Genomic DNA, 22,207 nt, shown 5'->3' on the forward strand with positions numbered 1-22,207 from the left:
TGAATTTTAATTATTAAAAATATGATATTTTAACATTTATGTATAAAAATAATTACGCTGGAATGGCGTGTTAAAATATTCCCCGAGCACGATTCTTAAAGGATTCTTAAAGGGCGTTCACGGAGCTATGTCACTCGGTCGACATTGCTGAGCGTGCTTTTGACTTCTGTGCTCAATCACCCTCGTGCATGACTTCTTTTTTAAATGGAGCGTTTGGGGGGGAAGGGTGGCAAGGGGAACAGAAGCCGGGGAACAGAAGTGGACGAGCGAATAAACCGCAAAGACCCCTTCCAAAACCACTGAAAAGCCATTCAAGATGAGGATAAAAAAAGAGGATCGTAATCTCAACGAGATCGCTGGTTGGCCGCGAGGGCATGTAAGAGGAATGAAACTCGCTCGAGACCCCCCTTCCCCCCTTACACATGTGTGATAGGCAAACGCACTTTATGCGTAGCATATGCGTCATCCCGCACTTACGTAGAGCGAGAGGAAAGCACTCGAGAATCTTTCTTCTGTCATTTTTTTACGAGTCGAGAGCATTGGGCCAAGTCGTCGCGCTTTGTTTTGTGTGGGAAGGGGTTGAGGGGGGTGAAGGATTGGGGACGCTGGGCAAGGGTTTATTCGTGGAAGACGGGGGGGGGGGAGGACGGAAGGGAGGAGGTATTGTGCCCATCGGCAGCACCATCGGAATACAAAGGAGCCATCACGCTGCCTCTCTCTCCGTGCAAAGCCCACCCTCTTCCCACTTGCCAACTCATTAGCGAAGGAAGGGGTGGATATTAAGTGAGGAGGAAATCACTGTGGTGCGCAAATCAAGGGGATAATATTCATGGAGGCGGGTGAGGGAGTTCTGCGGAGTGTATAGGAATGGATAAGGTTTGCGTGGGACCACCCGGGGAGGGGAGTTTTTGGATGCACAACCGGAGAGGCGGTGAATCAGCGGTCGAGGAAGACGTGCATACAGAGAGAGATAGGCGTAAATATATTTGGGATTTAGGCGTTTGCAGTGCATAGGGGACGTAGGCGTCGTATTCCGCGAATTCAAACTAATGAGGGGCCCGCCTCCTCGAGTGCGCGTTTTAAAGCGAACCACGACGAATTGTGTGTCGGCCGTGCCCTCATTATCCCTGGCACAAAAGAGGGGTGGGGATGGCGAAACTTTGGATTGCCTCATTATTTTCGTTGCAAGTTCATTCAACAGCGAAAATATGTGCACATTAATGCTCAAGTCACTCTTGAGCTGAATGTTTAGATCCCCGAGCATGGCCTAGTTAAATATTTCTTGGAAAAAACGATTCTCCCTTTTTTCATATTGCAGTTAACATATGAGTTCACTATGCTCGACATCAAATAGTCCTCAAATTTTGAGTTTAGTCCGAATCAGGAAAAGAAAAAGGAGCAAAATTATGTAGATTTGTCTCAGAGAAATTAATGTTGGAACCGCAACATGTTGAATGAAAATTAAACTATGTTTTTCCTCATAAAATACTTATTAGATTACTATCATGGTTTCAACGCACTGCGTCATCCTCAGGCCTCAGGCAACGTGTTGGTATGGCATTTGGAGTATGCGACCGACAGATGAGGTCATTAGCGCCATGAGGGAAGGGGTAGGTAAGGAAGGGTGGAGAGAAACCCGGCGTCGGCATTAGCCTGCTCTTAAAGAAAGTCGCCAAGGGGACCACTGCTTAACGCTCCAGGCAGCCTCTGAAACTTCTCTGCCACCGCTGGGATTTGAGCCCGAGGCCACGGGCTGGGAAGGCAACACTTCAGCCGCCACACCAATCCGATAGACAACCCGCTAAGAGTTTCCTCGTCCGATAGAATAAAATAAAGTAAGGGTTTTGCAAAGGAATAGCCGAGGAATCTCTTCTTCCAATATAAATAATGGAGAGTCATAAATTATATTACACCCAAAACATGATTAAAATTTATAAACATGTGTACTTTTGTAGGCAAATGATTTTTCCCCTAATATCCCTCGAAACTCGTTCATTTAGGCTATTAACGTGGTGGTATGCAGATTTAAATATATTAATGATATCATACAGTGTATAAAATAATAGATATGCGAAAAAATAATCACAAAGTTTAAAGATTCAGGTTTTTTATGATACGGTATATTTATAAAATTATTCCTGTTAATATTACCTTTTGATAACAATGATCAAGTTGAAATACGTAAATATGTTACGACATATGAGCTTAGTTATCGTACGTCAATTAAAAATTAGGATTTGTGATTTGTTATTATTCGAAGCTAAAAAATATCTGCTACACTAAATGTGATAAAATAGATGTATGAAATGATGAATGTTCCTGCAATTTTTTCTCTTGCGATGAAGCTGAAGTGTAATTGGCGAAAAAAGCTCTTCTGGACGAGAAGAGGGGGTGGGGAGTGGATGCGTTGAATGAGCACCCTTGCCGAACAACATTATGAAAAGGGCTTTGTTGGAGCCCTCCCCCATATAACCCCCCGGGGTATTCTCCATTTATATTCGAAAATTAAGAGAGGAAATCCTTTCGTCCCCATTTTCAGGGAGCGAATGGGATGTATATAAAATGTTTAAGTGGAAACAAGGAAGAACAGCGGTGTTGAAGCACTAATTGAAAATATGTTTGAATGACTGGAGGTGTATTTGGGTCCTATTAGAAGCATAATAAAAAACACACGCGACAATGAGTCGCCATTGCAACCTCTTTTAAGTCGAAAACAAGATTCGAGTATTGAATTTACTTAGGTACCTGAGTTAATATTTTTTATTTGCTGAACTTTACAGATGTTGACTAAAAAAACTCCATCATTACGGAAAAATTGAGCGTCCTTCATCTCAAAGAAGTTATGGCGCACCGTTGCTATTTTCTCGATCAACCGGCTTCAGTATTCCCCGAGATGTGTTTCTGTTGCAAAACTAGGAACAAAAATATTATTACGAGATCAAGTTCTCCATAAATATTTCCTAGTATGTAGGAGCGAATTACTTGCATCTTACTGTCATCGTTAGTGTCTATATGCAAAACTTATATCTTGAGCCATGAAATATGTACGATTAATTCTATCTCTAAGTAATGAAGATGGTGTATTTTTTTCACGATGGTAACGACCCACTGTAGTCCAAGAGTGACATCACGAGGAATGGTTTTTATGATTATCAACCATTAAAAGAACCTGACGTTGAAAGCACCTTTGAAGAGAAGACGGATTGTGTTTTAATTACCAATTTCCACTGAATGCATTCGGAAATGAATGCTGGTTCGGTGGATGGATCGGGTCACTCACCTCGCAGAAGGGGGCGCCGTATCTGGGCGGAGGGTTGTCGCATGTGCGGTAGCGGTTCCTGGACCCGCTTCCGCAAGTCGTGCTGCACTGACTCCACGCACTCCAGCTTCCCCACCCGCCACGGTCCTTGTCTGCGCGGGAGAGAATTGATGCGGATTAGCGGGAGCCGATGACAACCACTCTCTCATGGCGAACACGCGCAAAGATGGGTTGAAACGCTGTGCGAAATCTTAAACTAATTTAGCGTCGGTCACTTATTTTACGTTTGGAGTAAATGTAGTGGACGAATTCAATTGATATTAACTCTTCTTCTTTTTTTGTCTTCTCCTAAGAAATACATTTGAACCCCACTTCATAAAAGGAAGTTTCATGGGAAAATGATCAGGAACATATTTTTATAAAACTGTTAATAGCGGCCGAAACTTCGTGGAATTCCAATATTGTAACCGAAAAGTAATTGTACTTTGCAAAATTCATTCACCCAAAATTTATAACTATCCTACGATAAATTTGAATTAAAAAAGTAATAATTTGACTGTTATCAATTGTTAATTTTGATTGTAATTTTGCGAAGCTCGATAACTTTTCAGTGATATTTGTTTTACAAAGGGAATGACGATTAATAATAATAAGCGATTAGTAATTATAATTACCGATGCCTTAAAATTGAGTTTTATCAAGCAAATATTTCTTGCATCACTCGTAGGCGCAGTAAACCGACTGTTAAACATAAGTGCTCACCAGAGGTGGGTAGGGTGGGGATGCATTGCGCACGAACGTGCGTCACGGCCCCCGTCATCGCTTGGGACGCGTATGCGAAGCAGTATTCCGAGTATCTTTCCGTGAAGAGAGAGCAGTCGAACCAGGCGTTGTGCTTCCCTGCGGAGAGAGAGAATCACTCAATATTGGCGAAGAAAATTCTCCTTTATCTTGGCAAACAAGACTATATTATAGCGGAGATTAGGTAACATAAATGCTTGGATATCAGGCATAATAAAATTGCAAAATATCAGGAATCTCGTCATTATTATCAGAATGAATAGACAATAGAATGCAATGTGAGCAATAATTAATACTGCTCACATTAAAAAAGTAAATTATGTTTCTGCAAACAATGTGGGCAATAACAGCAATACCTGCACGACGACTTAGCCGGTATTAATTCACAGGTATGGAGAATCCTTTCATTCCTTCCAAATCACAGCAACGCTTCTCTAAGCTTGATGTGTGGCGGAGGTATGTTGCATCCAATTCTAAACTGACTTACCGCTTAGATTGAACTTTAAAATTTTAAAGAAAGATCCAGAGGAAAATGTATGTTTTCTGCATTTTCAGCTCAATGCGATCAATAATTCTCGATTTTTCAACAAAATAAAATTAAATATGGAAATTAGTTCCAAAAACTTGCACAGTATGAATGGTGGCGTCTTATTCGGAATCGTTATTTGAGACAATAAGAAGTCAGCAACTTTGTTAATATCTCAATGCTCTCACAGTTGGTGCAGTGAATTCAAGAAATTTAACGCTGAGAAGTTAGAAGTATGGAAAAGGGTGGAAATGCGTGATTTCTTCGGCCACTTTTAAAATTTTACTTATTCAGTTTTTTTGGATTGTTTTAGGATATTCTGAATTCGCATGAGCCATTCAATTAAATCGTTGCATAATGGCGTACCTTTGTATATTTTCTTCTCGGCCACGTATCTGAGGGAAGGGTGCGACAGGGTCACAGCGGCGTCCGTCGATGCGTCCGTTCCCATCCAGAAGGGAGGCAAGATGGCCGCCACGTCCGGCCTCGCCCTCCCGAACACCCGGATGCGATCCGAGGCCTCCAGGATGCACTCCGGATACTCGAAGAGAACGGGCACGCCCGATGGAGCCGGCTCCAGCGTGCCTGGGCGAACGTGCGCCTCGCTGCACGGGAACACGCTCCTCGCGTGCACCGTGAACACGTAGCCAGCGCTGAGCCGCGCCGTCATCGGCTGGCTCGATGACCACAGCGACCCCGGCGGGGGGTCGGGCAGCTGCACCCTCCGCCCCGAGGCGGCTGCCGCCTCGCCCGGGTCGTCCCCGTACTCGGCGTCTCCGCTCCCCGCGCCCCACCCCCCGCTCCCCTCCTCCTCACCATCACCACTCCCAGACTCCCACCAAGACGATCCCCCCATCTGCCAAGACGAGCCGCGGACGCCCCTGGACAGCGCAGGCCCTTCGGTCACAGCATCGAACACGCCCGTGCCGCCACCCAAGGTCCTCCCGGTGTCCTCCAGTTCATCGCCTTCGCGATTCCCTCCAGCGTCTTGGATTTCCCCAGCCGACCCTTCGCTCTTCTTTTCTACACTTTCACTCGCTATTACTTGAGTGTTCCTCGAGATTTTACCGTCACTCACGTCGCCATAGGCACGACTCGTGGATTCGGCAGCGAACGCATCCACAGAGTCCCGTCTTCCGTTGATGCCATCTGTTGTGGACTCGGTCCAAACTCTGCTTGGTTCGCGTTCGCCGTTGGAGGCAGGCCTCGTGGGTGTCACCGGTGGCTGTTCTGCGGCGATATTCCTGCGCCTCCTCGCTTCCGCCTTGCCTGCGCCTCCGTCCTCCGCCGCATCCAAGGTGTAGTTGGACCTCACCTGCACCACGTACACACCCGCCTGCCCGAAGGCCTCGCACGGCAGGATCACTTGGTGCTGGTATTTGGGGCACGCCGGGAAGTCCACCAGCTCCTTAGTGTACACGGTCTGTGGTGAATAAAAGGTGAATCGCTTCAAATGAATTCCAATATTCCGATGCGAAACATTTCTTTAGTAAATAACAAGTAAATAATTAAGCAATATGCCAATGTGACGTGTGTGAAACTGATAATTGGAGCATGGAATTTAATATCTTAAGTGCTCCAATAGATCCAGAAGTAGAAAAAATAATGGCGTAGGTAGGACAACGCGTGCGGTACGTGCTTGCAAGTATTATAAACGTTCAGTTTGATTTCTGATTATGTATTTTCAACAGTCATTTGTTAACGTAGCTCAGAAATGTACTAGGAAGAATTTACGATTATATGTTGAGAAGGATACAATTAGAAGCAACTGTTAACTCACTTTGCCTATGAATTTGTTAAAAAATAAATTGAAAAATTACTCAGAATTGATTAATTTAAATATTCGCGTTTTTTTAGAGAATTATCTGAAAATCACTACCTGTTTGAAATCGTGTTGAGAACTTTTGAACATTTCTCCCATCCCTAGAAGAGCGTCTAAATTGGTACAGTATCGTCTTTAAATTGTTTTTTTATAAAAATGTTTGATAGACTTTAAACAAGATTAAGGTTTTGTAGATGTCTTCCATCAACTGTTAATGCTTATCGATGAACGGACAACGGAAGACGTTACTTTCTTTCTTCGATTATCTAAAATAAAAACAACTAAACTAAGCATCTCTTTTGTGGATTCAGATATTATTTCATTGGTTTTAATAAATATTTTGAATCGGAATTATGGGGATGACAGTCTTTATTTAGTTTTTACAATGCATGTAAACTCAGTGAAAACACATAAATCTGATAAAATAATACCGAAGGCATGTAGTTATATCACAAATGAAATTGCATTAGAACTCATGAAGGAATGATCCGATTCCACAACGGGGTTGTATCCCTTATCATTAGAAGTGAATATTATTTAGCTCTAACTACTCTGTTGTGCGAATTAGTATTTAAAATCTTCCAAGAAGAGTATATATGGGTTGAAATGGCTCTTGAATGAGAGAGAAAGCGTCGGCTCACCTGTGGTCTCCTCCATATTTCGGCGCTGTCCTTGCCGGCGTCCTCCTCCTCGTCGCACTCCGTGGAATCCACTCCGCAGTAGCGCAGCACGAGGAACACGCGAAACGGCAGTTTGGGCGGTCCGGGGGAGAGGCCCGTCTTTGGGTTCCTCGTGCTGCCGGTGGTCGTGGGCGCCCTCTTGGCCCTCCCCCCGGCGGCCGCCGTCCTTCCCTCCCCTCGCCCGTTCAAGTCTCCGCCCCTCGTCTCCACCCTCGCCTCCCTCTTCATGGCGTAGGCCGAGGTGCCGAGTCGGCCCGCCTTCTCCTCCAGGCTCTCCAGCGCGTCGTCGTTGATGTCGTACTTGGTCACCCTCTCCTTCCTGATCCTCATCACGATTTCCCGTACTGCGCTCGTCTCTTCGGCGGGAGGCGCGTCTCCCGCCGTCCGCATTGCCCACGGCTCTCCGTGGTTCTGTTCCCCCTTGAGGTCCCTCCTCGCCCTCCCGCCCTCCCGAAGTCTTTCCATCTCTCCCCTCGCCCCCTTCCTCTTGCGCTTCTCTCGCGCACCCGTATTCTCTTCGCTCTCCTCCTTTTGATTTTCTTGCTTTGCACTCGACATCACCCTCAGCCTACCCGCGCTCTCCTCCTTCGGCACTCGCACGCTCATCCTACCCGAGTCTTCGCTCTCCCGAGCGTAAATCGTGCTTCTGAGTCCCTCTATCGACACTTCTCGTCGACTTCTCGATCCGACGCCGTCGATTCCGCACGGGATCTCCAGCAGCACTCGCACGGGAGCCTCGAAAGTCTCGAAGGTCAAATTTTTAGCCGACTTCTCGGGTTTCGGTTTGGCCGCCGCAGAGGAAAATGAGGACGAGAGAATGTTGAGTGTGAATCTGGCCGCCGGCCACGACACCAGCACATTTTCCTCAGCCAGGATTTGCCTCGAGGTCGTGCTCTCGCAATTGTCTTTGCATCCTTTACTCGCCTCCCGCGACACCCTCCCATCGGTCGTCGTGGATTTGGGAATCGCTTCGGTCGTCCATGTTTTCTGTGAACTACTTGTTTCCGTGCTCCCGAGTGTACTCTCCTCTACTTTGGATTCCGATAGGTCTCTTTTACGAAGGCGGGAGGAAAAGTCGCTTTGCAGGCTAATGGAGTCGTAGTTCTCAGTCCCAGGAGATGAACCGAGTCGCTCGATGACCGGTTCTTCCGCTAAATTGCCCTCTTCGTTCCTCCTTCTCCTCTTCTCCCCCACCCACCTGCCCTCGCTCCTCTCCCCCTCGCCCCCTCTATCTTCCAAGTACGCTCTCAACAAACTCGAAGCACTCGCCACCTCTTCCTCTGATCTACTCACCCCACCCTCCGCCCCCCGATCACTTTCGGACCCCCCCATGCCCTCCCACTGTCCTGCATCGTAATCGGACACCCTCTTCACTCCCTGCCTCTCCTCTCCTCTTCCCCTCCTCCGCTCATCCGCAGTCTTTTGTCTCGAGTCCCTCTTCCGCCTCCCTTTCGGCACGGCGCTCCTGTCGTACTCTTCCCATCGCTCCCTGTTCTCCAGGGCCTCCAGGATGCGACCGTACATTCGGCGCATGCTTTCCTCCTCCTCGTCCGCCGTCCGCACCCTTCCCCCGTGCGACGCCTTGCCTCTCCCCCCATCCTCAGCCACTTTCATCATCCCGCGCCCACCCTCCAACGACTCGTTCCTTCCTCTCTGCTCTCTGCCCACGCCGCCTCTCGCGTTCGCTGCGCGGCTTTCGCTTCTCTCGTCGGCCCCGACGCCTCCGGACTCCTCCACGGACCCCTCCGTGGTCACCGCGTCCCTCTGGGGTCTCTGCGTGCCGGGGTTGGACACGACCCGCCCCGTGCCCACCAGCCTCACCACGTAAAGGCCGCCATGGGTGAAGTGGGAGGCGGGGAAGGTGAGCGCGAGGGTGGAGTGTGGCGAGGAGGGGGTGGTGTCCAGGGGGAGGCGCCACCCCTTCGACACGAGGGCGGTCTCCAGGATGAGTCCGTGATCAGCCACTTGTTCTTCTTGCTCTCCGCTCTCCCCCTCACCCGCTCTCCCTCCCAACTCCCCCTCCTCCTCCTGCCTCCCGCCCCCTCCCCCCTCCGTCATCTTCACTGCGTTCCCGCCCCTCCCGCCCCAGCTGCTCCACCGCACCTTCCCGCCCACCCACTTACCCCCCCCGATCATCGCATCCTCCTCCTTGGCCGTGGGCCGCAGTGCGTTCTCTTCCTTCTCCCCTTTGGGCCGCACCCGCCCGGACCTCTTGTCCTCCTCCCCTTCCTCCTTCCTCCTCTTCTTCTTCTCCCCACCCCCTATCTCCCTCCTCCCCATCGTCTCCCCACTACCTCCCCCGCCCTCCTCCCGCCTCCACCTCCCGCCCCCCTCCATCCTCCGCCTCCTCCTCGCCGCCGTCTCCTTGCCCATCTCCATGTCCACCAGCTCTATCCACAGCTCCCCGTCTCTGCGCGCCATCGCTTGGGGGCCGTCCTCTTCGCCGCCGCCGCCATCCCTTTGCCCCCGCGATCGCGTCGCCGCCTCCGAGGGCCCTCCACCGGCCCCGCCGCGACCCGGGGGCGGCAGGTCCAGCTCCACCCTCAAGTCGTCTCCGGAGAGGGCGACCAGCTGGCCGGGTGGGGGCACTCGTATGCGGTATGCGATGGCACCTGCCATTCGGAGAAGAAGAAAAACAAGATTTACATACAACCGTGAAATACGACTCAATCGGCGTGTTAGGACACCAGTCTTTTACAAAATAAAGGTGCGCGTTGGAGTGAGTTCATTACTGAATCCCATCAAGTTTATATTATTTATTAAAGTCCTTTATTGTTCGGAAAATAAATGTAGTGCCTATTCGTCAGGCATAATACCTCGAATTTTTAGTTTCTGTCCAACCTGCAATTGTAGTGAGGTTCCATTTGGATGTTCTCCTGTTCTTGATTTCCTCTACAAGAAATCTGTTCTCAGTTGCTCAACAAATCAAAGCTTCCGAGTTTCTAGCGTCTACTAGCGCAATCAATTTAGAACATGTGTAGGGCTCTACGTTTGCTCGTAGCGGTCTTTTACGAATCGCGCAGTTTTACTCTCTATTTAATTAGTTTACGGATTAATTCTACCTGAATTGAATCCCATATATTCGCTGCATATTCAAAAAGGTGATTTCAAATTTTCCCCCTGATTTCTCTTTGTCATCTGAAAATCTTTCCATAGCACGTTTCATGAATCTTAGCTTCTTGTTGCCACCCAGGATAGGTTTGAAGTTGTCGTGACTCCCATCGTAACTCAACCGATGTCGTTATGTAAACTCCCAATGAATATACATATATAAATGGTATAATTGGACGTCCTATGCGAGAAATGTACTGCCGTGCATTTGTTTGGAATCAGTTTAAGCCACATTGTGAGCTATCGGTAAGTTTACCTCATTATGTGAGGCATGAAAAATGATTATAAGATCTACAATTACCTTAATCAATCACGAATCTCAATGCACAGGCATTTGATCAGCGTTCTGGCATCTTGAGTTATTATACCGGAGGATTTCTTGCAAGGTTTTCAAGGGGGAGAAAGACAGATACGAATACCAGAAATAGGCTTTATGGATTTATTGGCTGAGGAAAATGATACTGAAGTTCTTTTTGCCTACAAATGCCTTCAGTTCTGGATTTTTCCACGATTATAATTTTTGGTTCTTCTTTGAAAGAGTGCGCTGCTGGTGAATTCCCAGATCTGAACTCCTGATGCCTACGAATCTCTCTCGGTCGTTTCCGGCGTGCGCGTCCCTTTGTGACAGTTTTTTGCAGAAAATCTTAGTATTATGGGTAGGAATTAAAAGGAAAGAAGACTTGGTTCATTTTTATTGCTCTTTCTGAAGATAACAATCCTATTTGTAAAAATGTGTCCAAATTTGATTAAAAATTACGGAATCATCATTTTAGTATGAAATACTTTGATCTCGCACGCCACTTTTTATTATATTTCCATTTAAAATGATTTCATGATATTTTATAAATAATGCAAATGGTCCTCAATTATTGGACCTTATAATAATCAAAATATAAATGTGTGTTAATATCACCAATAAGTATTCTTCCCTTACATCGGACCTCGAGGCAAACCCTTATTTTTATGGAGAATTTTCTTCGGGGTGCAGAGAAATAATTTTATGTGTGAATCAATTTTGCTCAGTCAAGCATACGTTTTATGAAACAAAAGTTTTTTTTCAAATTTTTATCCCTCCTATTTCATATTTCACCCCTCCATTATATCCTGACAATTATTTGAAAGCATTATTTTTCCGTTGTCTTCAGCATATTGATCGCACTTCCTCACTGAGATGAGTGATAATTTAACACTAGCAGGCCAAGTTCCTAATGGCAATTAAACATACTATCAATCCTTTGCAGGTTTTTCCATGAATTTTAAGGTTTAATGGCAATGTTTCTTATTAAAAAAAGTATGTCTAGGCCCAAAAATATTGAGGTTACGAGAAGAATTCCACATATTATATTTTAAATTGATATTTGATATGTGAGGAGATTTCGATTCTTATTTATAAAATAGGCGTGCAGAAAATAAATAGCTCAACAGCTTCCATACCACTGCTTTAGATTTTTTGAAATTCCATGAGAATGTGCACATTCACGAGACGTTGAAACATTGTATTTTCTAATATTATTTCCACTTTTACGGCTAGAGGTCCATATGTTGTTTCATGAATAAGCGTTAGTATGTTGCCTCGTGTACCTTATCATATCTGCCCAATGCACTGGCATTTTGGAAGTGGAATTCTAAGCAAACAATATTGACCCAAATACTCAGTCTGCCCCAATGCGAATTTAGCCTTTCTGCATACGTGATTTTTGGGAGCATTCTTTTCATTCAAAAGCAGTATCTCGTGACTATATCCCATAAAAGACGGTTATATTTTATTAGCATACGCCTCTGTACACATTTTAAACCCCACTATGATGTTCCATTTAATTCGTAAAATGAATGTAATGGGTTCATGAATACAACTGAATGTATGCGGTGTACCAGGAAAACACAACAGCCATGATGAATCGTCCTATTCGGAAAATTTACACGTAGCTCTACTAATGTATTTGTGAGAATCTTCCTTTTACCAATTTGACGCAAATCTGCAGGAACCGAGTAGATAAATCTTGTTTAAATAAAATTAAAATTAATTATAATGCATTTTTTAACAGCGCAGATTTGATTAAATATGATACTCTATCCAAAACCTGCGTGTAAAAATCCTCATAATCGTGCAATAGCAATTTGAGCCTCATGATCAGAGCCGGAGTAGCGTTCATAAATTTTATCCCTTAAGCCATTCGCGAACATGGTTCCTGTTTTTTGAAATTAATTTTATATTGGAAGCTCACCATTAATGGGAATGAAAAAGAGTAATAGGTGGGCATAGATTTCCCTGAAAAAAGTAGATTAAAGTATCGATTCAGTGGTCATTTTGTTACTTTAAACTAATCCTTTGAAATGTTTGAACCGAGCGAAAAAATGGAGACAGAATATTTCATAATGCATTATGAGGTGCATTAATATCCATTAAAACCTTTTCCACATTGACACATTTTCACGGCTTTCAAAATGCATATTTTTTTAAATTAATAAGGACAGGGATTTGTGGTGGATTTGCTTGTAATACCATGAAAATGGATTCTTAAATATAAAGCTGTTATGTTATTCATTTTGCCTGCCTTTGGCCGGATTTAAAGAAATAATTCGCAATCCTTCTGGTAAACTATGAAAGTCGTGGAATGACCGTAATAGAAGAAAAAAATAATTGTTTGCGCCTTATTTAAAAGGCGCTGTTGGTTATAACTACGTGAGGATTATAGGCCAGCAGCGAAATTTATGGCTCAATTTTAAACATTAATTTTAATAAGGTGATGATTTCTGTGATGAAATTTTTGAGAGATACAAACGTCTGCTAGAATTGAAAATTTAGTATTTGTGGTTTCAAAATTATAATAATAATTATTTTTTGCAAATGGTATCTTGAAATCAATCCGCGATGAAAAACACGCACTCACATTTTTACAATATTCTGAAAAAGCGTCCATCAAGTACTCGGAAAGAAAGCTGAGGAAGGGCCATCCGTTTCCGCGTACTTCAAATCGTAGCCATACTGATACCTTTATTTTGCAGCATTAGGTCGAAAAATACATTCTTGTGTAGATTAAATCGTTTTATTCTAATTGCAAGAGTAACATTTAGTATGCCTAGAATTAGAGGTTTGCCTAGATCGCAGCATCATAGTAACTCTCCTGAAAAGCTTTCACTTTAACTAACATATTAAAATTTTCATGGCCCAAAAGTGAAATAACCGACATTCCCGAATTTTATTTTGCCATGACACTAGTGCAATGGCTTCTGCCCTAATAGATTTTTTAAAATCTTATTGGGAATTACATTCTAGTCGCTTTTCTTCAACGCTGAAAAATTTAGCAGAGGTTCAAGAGTATACAAAATTTCTATTTTTTATATGCAATTGCCGAGAGATACAAGTAATTCAAAAACAGCAATATATCAACTGAAGTCAAAACAAATTAATGAGAAAAATGAGTACAGCGTATTTGGAACTTTTTGCGATAATGAAATTTACTTCGGTGGAACCTCTTCAATATAGGTTGGAGGCATATCAGCTGCGAGATTCATATGAAAATACGTGAATCGGAAATTTGTAAACGAATTTAAGTAATGTTTGAATTAATCTTGTAACACCCTGGAGATGTTAAAGATGTAGTCACACCTAATTTACTTTTGATCCGAGGAAGTAAATTGTTGGCAATTAAAATTACCTAGGCGTGTCACGGCCTGCACATGAGATGGAAATTCAAGCGCTAAAATATGTCCACCTCGTCCGAGATAAGCGAGGAGTTTTCCGCTAATTACGCGAGACCTTGCGAATCGAGGTCCGTCGGCCAACTATGCAAATTTCCCGCGCGAGAGCACCCTCTCAAAGGCAAGAGGGAGGCAAGTCGGGGCAGGCGCCAACAAGCCAGAAGACTTTCACTGCCCCACGAGGAGGAGGGGCCCTTCTCGCTAGAGAGCGTCTCCGTCTATTATGCTAATTGGATGATTCTCTAGCGAGCGATTACCGAGCTCCTTAATGCACTCTTCACTGCCCTTGGACTGCGACCAGAAACGGACTTAAGTTGGAGGGAGAATGGGGGGGCGCTGTATTTAAGATGCCTGCGCGCGCAAGCAGGCATGGGACCCCGGTCTTTTGTTCTGCGTGGCCCTCTTCACTTGGCCCCTCCGACACGCGACGGCTCAGCCTCGGCGATCGAGTGAAAAGGGATTGGGTTTCGGCGTGTGGGAGGGAGAGTGGTCGCTGGAAAAGAGAGAGAGAGAGAGAGGGATCAGGCGAAGAGAGAGGGAGGCTTGTAATGGGGAGCGAATGCATTCGGAGCTGCTGCACGGGGACCTTAGGTTGCTATTAACAATGAAAACACTTTGTTACTTCCACAAGATACAAGTAACAAAGTGTTTTCATTGTTAATATGGAACCCTTCCACCACGTAAATGCTTCAAGTTTTGATTTAACCTTAGGTTACTGTTTAGAGCGACATAATAAACATAAATGGATGTATTCGAGAGATCTTCCGGTATGGGTCAAATTAATAAAAACTTTATTCTACTACCCTTCTATTCAGTAGCCACTGTGAACATCTGGATAGGCGTAAGCATTCTCTTTTCTCCCGAGCGGGGGAGGACTTCATTGAATGCTTGGTGGATCTCCTCAGTCCGCACTACACAACCACAACTTCAACGCCTATATTTTGTCTTCTTTTTTTTTGTAAACGTCTGGCGTCCGAACATCTCCCACCTCCAGCTATTGGAGGGGGCCTGCGAAGTAGTAAGAGGAAACCTTGTCAGCAAACCATAGCAAGAATTCCCACATGTAGGCGTCAACTGGCAAATTACAACCGGCAACAACAAATAATTGCCCTCCGCTGCACCGGTCGACTTCGGCTTCGTCACGTATTTTCCTAAGCTGTGGCGGCACTTTTTGCGACTTTAATTGTGAAAAAATTATGGAAATATGAATCAATTTGTCATTTAGAGGTAAGTGTTTTGAGAATAAAAACACAGATCACATGAAAAAGGGATAAAATGGCCAAAGTATATTGTAGCCAAGTCAATGATGTTGATAATACTAATTTGTCGCAGTTACTAATTGCACTTTTCCAAGATATCGTGAAAATCATCTCCATGATTTGTTCAATGCTTTAAACATTCTGTGGGGAGATGGAGAGATACGTCGAAAACAAAAATTAGGATAGCACTAAGAAAGCGTCATGTTAACGTTGATCAAGGATTTACTAGTAATTAATGTGGATATGTAGGGAACCCCCAATAATAACAATTACGCTGTGGTACCGTGCTTAATGTGACACTGCGTCAGTGATTTGAATCCGCAAGCGGTTCGACAAGCCTAACGAGGAGAACACTCGCTCAGATAGTGGCATTCAAAGCGTTTGCTTCCTAGAAAGTCAATTAAAAACGGTCCTCCGAATGATGCGCATTACAGAAGTTCTGCTTGTATGAATGGAGAGAACTGTCGTTCGTGACTCGGCCGTCAGCGCTGGCATCGCTCAAAACGCTAGCGATCGCACCTAAGAGGAAACGAAAATGGAAGTGCGCGTGTTGGCTGCGCATTATCACTAAGCCTTCGATAACCCAAATTTCGTGCTATTTAGGGAAATTGAATCATCATGGGAAATACTTGTAAATGAATTTCCCCAAAATCCTGTTACTTTACTTCTTCGTACGTATTTCAATCAATGGGTATCAAATTCTCGATAAAAATATACGACATATAAACGAACGCTACCGCTATAATCATGCCAATCGAACCAAAGAAGGTTTTTAGGGTGCCAACCTTGGCCCCATGCGGAGATGTTGGTGCGCGCATTTGTTTGTATGTATTTCCTCGGAGAGTAATTCTCGTGAATTTCTCCAGGTGAAGATGAATACTACTAAGGTATGAATACTCATCCCTCCTTTTTTCGTCTTCTCAGCTTATGGCTACTTTAAGATTCCACCTTGAATTTATTACCATCGTGGGCGTATATTCGCTCATATTTATTGCCAATTCAGGCACTGAAACGTAATTTCCCTAATGTCCACTTAGGGAGGAAAACAGAACTGTTGATTTAGCAATCCATAAGAATGTGTTCGGAGAAATGTAGATCTAAAGAGACTTAATTGTAATTTTGAATTTCAGAATATGAGCGAGGAAGAGTTCATGTTCAAACACGTTTCCTCGAAATTGAAGGAAGTGGAATCACGATTAAATGGTAGATTATCGAAATAGATTTTCATAACCAATCTAAGGCTATTAACAAGAAAATACCTCAATTTAATTCAAATGAGAAAAACGAGTTGTAAATCTGACGAGAATGTTAGTAATCTTTTTTTAATAACTTCTTGTTAAGACTTGTCTGTCACACATCATGAAGGGCACCTTACCGTTGCAGTACGAGAATGTGAATAATTAATTCTGAGTCACCCGAGTTAAAACTATGATCAGTAGACGTTTAAGTGATTTTTCCATTCATCTTTCGGAATTCGTGCCATTGCATTTGACTTTTAATGCTCACGAGACGCAAAATTCTCGCAAAATATCACGTTTTCTCGTAAAGTTCGACACTCTGCTGGGAAAGGAGGACTTTGGCGTTGAGATTGATATAATACCTCCCTTTCACCAAAAGGAGTTAAGAAATAAAAGCGCTCCGTTATATTTTAAGACCGAGGCCAACAGCCTCTTGGAAACAAAAAGGCCCAAAGGACCATTGAAAGAGAGGGCCCGAACGAACTACTGCTGTGGCTGAGAGGGAGATTGCTTATAGCGGCGGGGCGCAGAGGGCGGACTCGTCGTGAATGGGGAGGAAAAGGAAAGAAAAGGACGAAAAACTTGTCGGGAAATAAAACCATAAAGAGCCCGCGGATTGGATATTCAAGACTTAACAAAACAGCAAGGACACAGAAAAGAATCCCTTTGTCTTGGATTAACTCCTTAAGGGATTAAGAATAGAAAGAGTTTTTTTTTACTGAGGGAAAAACACGGAACTCAAGAACTTCGAAGCCTTACATTTAGGAAAACGGGTTCATATTTTGCGACTCGTGCGCGGGGAACATGCTCGCACGGCTTCTGAAAGGAAAAAAAAGCGAAGAGAAGGACTTCATTTGGAGGAAGTTTATTTTGGTGGTCGGCCTTTCTTTGCACCACGCTCGCTGGGTTTCGCTAATTGGAGTAATCTGATCTAAACGCGAGCAACTTTAGTGGATGTAATTTCAGCATTGGGCTCAAGAGGGTGCGTATGAGAATAGAGATAGTTATGTGGCGAAAAGTAGGCGGAAGAATGGCAGAAAAGGCGTGACAATATGTCTGCGATACGTGTGAAGAGTGACTATGTAACGTCATCAACTCAATTAAAGCTCAGGTGAGTATGCATGCAGAGGTGTATGTATTCGGAGGCTATAATGTCGAAAGAACACCACAAGTGTGCTCAATATTTAGCAATGAAATAATTTTTAATCAGTCAATTCGTCTTCTGTTCATGACCCATCGGAGGCTGAAATAAAATGGCCCTCGTATTTTGCAAAGCGGATTTACACTCAAGTGTAGTTTTTCATGTAGATTATTCTTCAATTAATTACATTTAGTAATTTTCAGCGAAAATATCAGAACTCTTTTTTACTTATGCTGCAAAAATCTTGCCACTAAGTGGGAAATTTAGGCGAAGTATGTCGCCGTGGATATCTTCTTCACTGTTACAGTTAGTAATGCCAATAGTCCTGTAGTAAGAGCCAGAAGTGGGAGTTTTCGTTGGTTTCGTGAATTAAGTGCTCGACGCCAATTCAGAAGTCCTGCGAAGAGGATAGCGAAAGTATTTCCTAGGCGGAGTTACGTGCGGAATTATTTGAGCAAATCGGATGATATTCAACGCCAACGAGAATAAACGAGACCAATGCTTCGCTTGAAAGATGTAAGAAGAATTCTGGAGATGAAAGCAAGAGGATTACGATTATGGAGCCTAAAGACATTTAGGGTAGAGAGAGAAAAGGGGCTGTGCACGACACGCTCCAGCCCTTAATGCGGAGGGGTAACTAATTGTAAGCCAATTAAGGGTTTTCTCCGCGGAGTGCCCGAAACCACGCTTGGCAGCGATTGTTAGTCCAACAAAAAGCTCACAGTTGCGAAACTCATAAAGCGACGGAAACAGTTTTTAATTTTTAAATCGGAGGATTCGCCTTGACCAATAGCTCTTGCTTCCATCCCGTGGGTCCATTCAGAAAAAAAGGAGACGCCGCTTCGCAGTTTAAAAATGGCAACATATGCAGTTTCCGTGGCTGTGACATAAGAGCTACCTCATCGCCGAGGATCAAATTGCCTCGCTTGAGCAGGAGCCTTGCTTACCAATTACATTTCCCACAGGAAAAAAGTGCCTTTTGGCGTGAGGGTTTTTATGTTACTGGTCTTGGAAGAAGCTCCTATTTACATCTACATCTACATAATACCCTGCGAGCCACCTCTAGGGTGTTTGGTAGGGGGTGACCAATCACCAACATGCAGCATGCAAGAGGACCGCCGCATTCACACGAAGCTGTCAATGAAATAACCCTGGCAAAGTCAACAAGTCTTCTAACACATGATAAGTTGGAGCTACTTAATCAATACTTCATGGCTGCTATTGAAGCGCCGATGAAAATGTCATCGACGAAGGAGAAACGGTCGGCAAACGGTGAAGGAAGGCTTCGAAATGGATGCAAGGAAGAGTAATGAACGATGTCAATAGAAAATTAGGTGAATTATTATTGAAAAAGATTAGCCCATTGGAGAAGTCATGAGTTAAGTGAGAGTTGAGCTGTCTCGAATAAATCCAAGGATTGTTGGCTGTTGGTGATGACATTTGAGACAATTTGGTTTTCTTCAGGAATACTTGGTCGCACTAATCTAAATTTTACTCTTACTAAGCCAATACTACTTCCTACAGTATCCCCAAAAGCATTTCGCTCTGATTTTAGTGGCTGCATTAGGTTTATGGCAAGGAATAAGATTGTTTACGACGGAATAGTATGCAAGGACGATGTGACAATCTTTTACTAACTATCTAAACGATCATATTTAAATTATCATATCAATGGATTTTAAAAGTGTCTCTAGCCATTATAACTCCTATAGCCCTAGTATTTGTCTCCCGAATTATAAAACTATATCATTAAAATATGATATACTTACAAAATCAATTGAAATGAACCATGCTTTAGCGTGATTTGTTCCACTTTCTATGCGACGCTGATGAGGGTTTAAGTTTCTGTGGGGAGTACACTGCTCTGTACAGTAGGTTTTCCTTTATAGTTTATATACCAATTATGTATTTCTTATAAATGATATGCTCAAGATTGTGAATGTGCTCCACAGTCTGAAGTCATCTGAGCAAAAATGAAATGAAGTGTACGCGAAAAGATGATTTGAACAATTGTGACCGATGCAGAATTTTCTCCGATGCATCACACTTTTCATAAGTTTACATGCTCAACTATGTCGAAAACCCACCGGAATTGAGATATATCGTTCGATATTATGAAATTTTAATCATCAATCAAATATTTTTTGAAAAATTTCGATTGAAAAAATGATTTTAATAGCAGAGATGTCTTTGTGGAAGTAGATACCTATTCCGTTTCTTCAGTACGAAAATGGAAGCTTTACACGAGGCAGTGAGGGATTCTTGGTTTTTGAAATAAATTTCTGAATGGTGTAAGCTATCCAAATTTTTCTCTGTCCCGAATCAATACAACTCAACGTAAAATCTCGTCCGGGTGAAGATGTGTGGCCACGTAACTTGGTATTCGAGAAGTGGAGTGCACGGTAGCCAGACGGCAAAATCTAATATTCCGAAGGAAAACAAAAGGGCTTGGCGAAGGAATAGTTGAATGAGGGAAGCCTTGGTGGGGAAGAAGTGAGCGCAGACTGTGATGGTTAGGAAACTGCACCGGACGAGCAAAGAGCATGAAGGGAAGAAATTAGCGGTCGTAAAACAAGGCCAACTTAGACGCGCGAAACCTTTGAAGTGAGGGCTGGAAGGAGGCGGAAAGATGAAGGGCGGAAATTGGAGTAAGCGCTTCACATGGCTAATCGTAATAGTGCACATTACATTCCTATGAATTCAGCCCTGTGGAATCAAAAACAGGCATGTATAACCCTTATTCCTGCACGAGGAAGTCTCAAAAGCCCTGCTTAAGTTGTTAGAAAAGGAGAAAAAAAATCGCCCAATAATTTACTTTCAATCGAACGAAACACTTTCTGTAATAACCAGGTGGGGCGATAAATATTCATTAGGGAAAGTGAGTTGCTGATACCTTCCGAGTGGCAGCTAGTGACTCTTATGTTGATTGCTCCTTAAGAAGAAGTTAACCAACTACATGTAATAATTACTCTTCTTACCGGATCTCGGATCGAAAAAATAAATATTTCACCGGCTGATGTAGAGACAAAATATAAACGAACTTTCTTCCATCAATTCTTTCAACTTCTTCCCTTCTCTAGACTTCAAAGTTTTGATCTGAATTATGCCTTCTCGAGTCATAGCGCGGAAAATATTTATTCCTCATCTCCTCACTTTGTAAGTATTTACGTTTACCTTTAGGCTGGATCTCTTCGATGCTAACGCCGATACATTTATTTATTTCTAGAACATCGTCAATTGTGCAGTAGAAATTTGTAGAGCTGCCCTTGTCCGTCATGAAACCATGTACGAAAATTGACCAGTCATCATCGCTCGATCGGCATCACCGAATGTCTATATAATACTCCCCTCTGCATCTGCTTTTATCGACGGCGACTGTTCGATGAAGGCGTAAAACAAAATGCCATTGCAAATGCGCGATTTGTATAATTTTAAATTTGTTCCTCTATTCAATTGGTTAGAAAATGGTCCTAATACTCCAATTATGCTTTTATTTAAAAAAAAATCATTATTTATCCGGAGTAGTTTGCGAGCGAGGAAAATTTCCTGCGTGTGCGCCCGTCGAACCCTCACTCGCGTTACGGTTGAGTCACGAAGGCCTCGGAATACGTACAAGCGAAGAGAGTGAGCGTGCAAGTCGTGAAGAGGATAATGAAAGGCCTCGTGCTGCGAGTGCCGGCGTCGGATTTCACGGCACTGCTTTGGCCAGCAGGGTTCGCGCGTTTCACCAGGGGTGTCTCAAGAGAGGGGGGGGGGAGGGTTTGTTTGGCTTCTGTGTCTGCCACCCCTCCCTTGGCTCCGCTCGGGCGGAGAGAGAAGGTAAGGAGTAAGGGGGTGGGGGAGGGAGTTAATCGCACCACTGCATCCCCGAAAGTGTCCACAAAGGGACGTGCTGCTGCTGTTGGTTGGACAAGGGAAGAAATGGACGAGCCAAAATGCTATGAGATTATTAAAAATGGCACCATCATCAACGTCATTGTTCGCCAACTACTTTCATGTTGAACACTCAAACCACGACATCTGTTGCTCCACAAGTATATCCTGTAAACCTATTAATTAGCTTCTGTGTGCTATGCACAAAAATGACCATATAAGCACTTCAGAACGAATAAAATCTAGTTTAACATCATCATTCTTCTAAAAATTATGACATCAGTTGGAAATAAATTCGGCATTGATAAAAAAAGGTATTCTCCTCGCCAATAACCTGTAAAACGTCGTCGTCAGAGCGAGGATTTTATTCCAGGCATGTGCGGTTTATGCCATTATTAATTGATGAAGGCACCGGCCGGGAGGCAACGGATTATCCCTCCCCGGTAATGCTGATTGGTTTGCAGTTGCTTGAGAAGCTCTCTCTCCATTCACTCGATACGGCGAAAGTCTTTGGCTTAGCTTGTTATTCATCGAACGTTTTTACGGTGTAAGTGGTTCAGTTACCAATTGACTTCAGAATAAAGCGATTGAACTCTTTTCAGATGTCAATCGGTATCTCCGAGTGCTTCTAAAGTAAAAATATATACTTTCAAAACTCCCATTTCTAAAAGATATTTATGAAATATGCTATTATTAAACTATTAATTGATATATAAGCTTATTCCCCCAACATAATTTTTAAAGAAAATGGATTTTATGGAGTGGGTTAGTATTTGCCTGTTATCTATTTACTGT

The 22,207-nt window shown here is 43.7% G+C and overlaps 1 protein-coding gene across 1 annotated transcript in view; it reads right to left on the reverse strand.

The window, feature by feature from the left end:
* LOC124154265 overlaps nucleotides 1–22,207 on the reverse strand; it is a 297,186-nt gene that overhangs the window by 24,578 nt on the left and 250,401 nt on the right. The window contains exons 5-8 of the mRNA XM_046527881.1: nucleotides 7,050–9,700; nucleotides 4,953–6,009; nucleotides 4,022–4,159; nucleotides 3,281–3,411 (exon numbers count right to left, since the gene is read on the reverse strand). Coding sequence (XP_046383837.1) covers nucleotides 3,281–3,411; nucleotides 4,022–4,159; nucleotides 4,953–6,009; nucleotides 7,050–9,700 — 3,977 coding nt within the window. The remainder of the gene's footprint in view (nucleotides 1–3,280; nucleotides 3,412–4,021; nucleotides 4,160–4,952; nucleotides 6,010–7,049; nucleotides 9,701–22,207) is intronic.

This window comes from Ischnura elegans, chromosome 1 (genome assembly GCF_921293095.1).
Source record: "Ischnura elegans chromosome 1, ioIscEleg1.1, whole genome shotgun sequence".
Classification (NCBI taxonomy): Eukaryota; Metazoa; Arthropoda; class Insecta; order Odonata; family Coenagrionidae; genus Ischnura; species Ischnura elegans.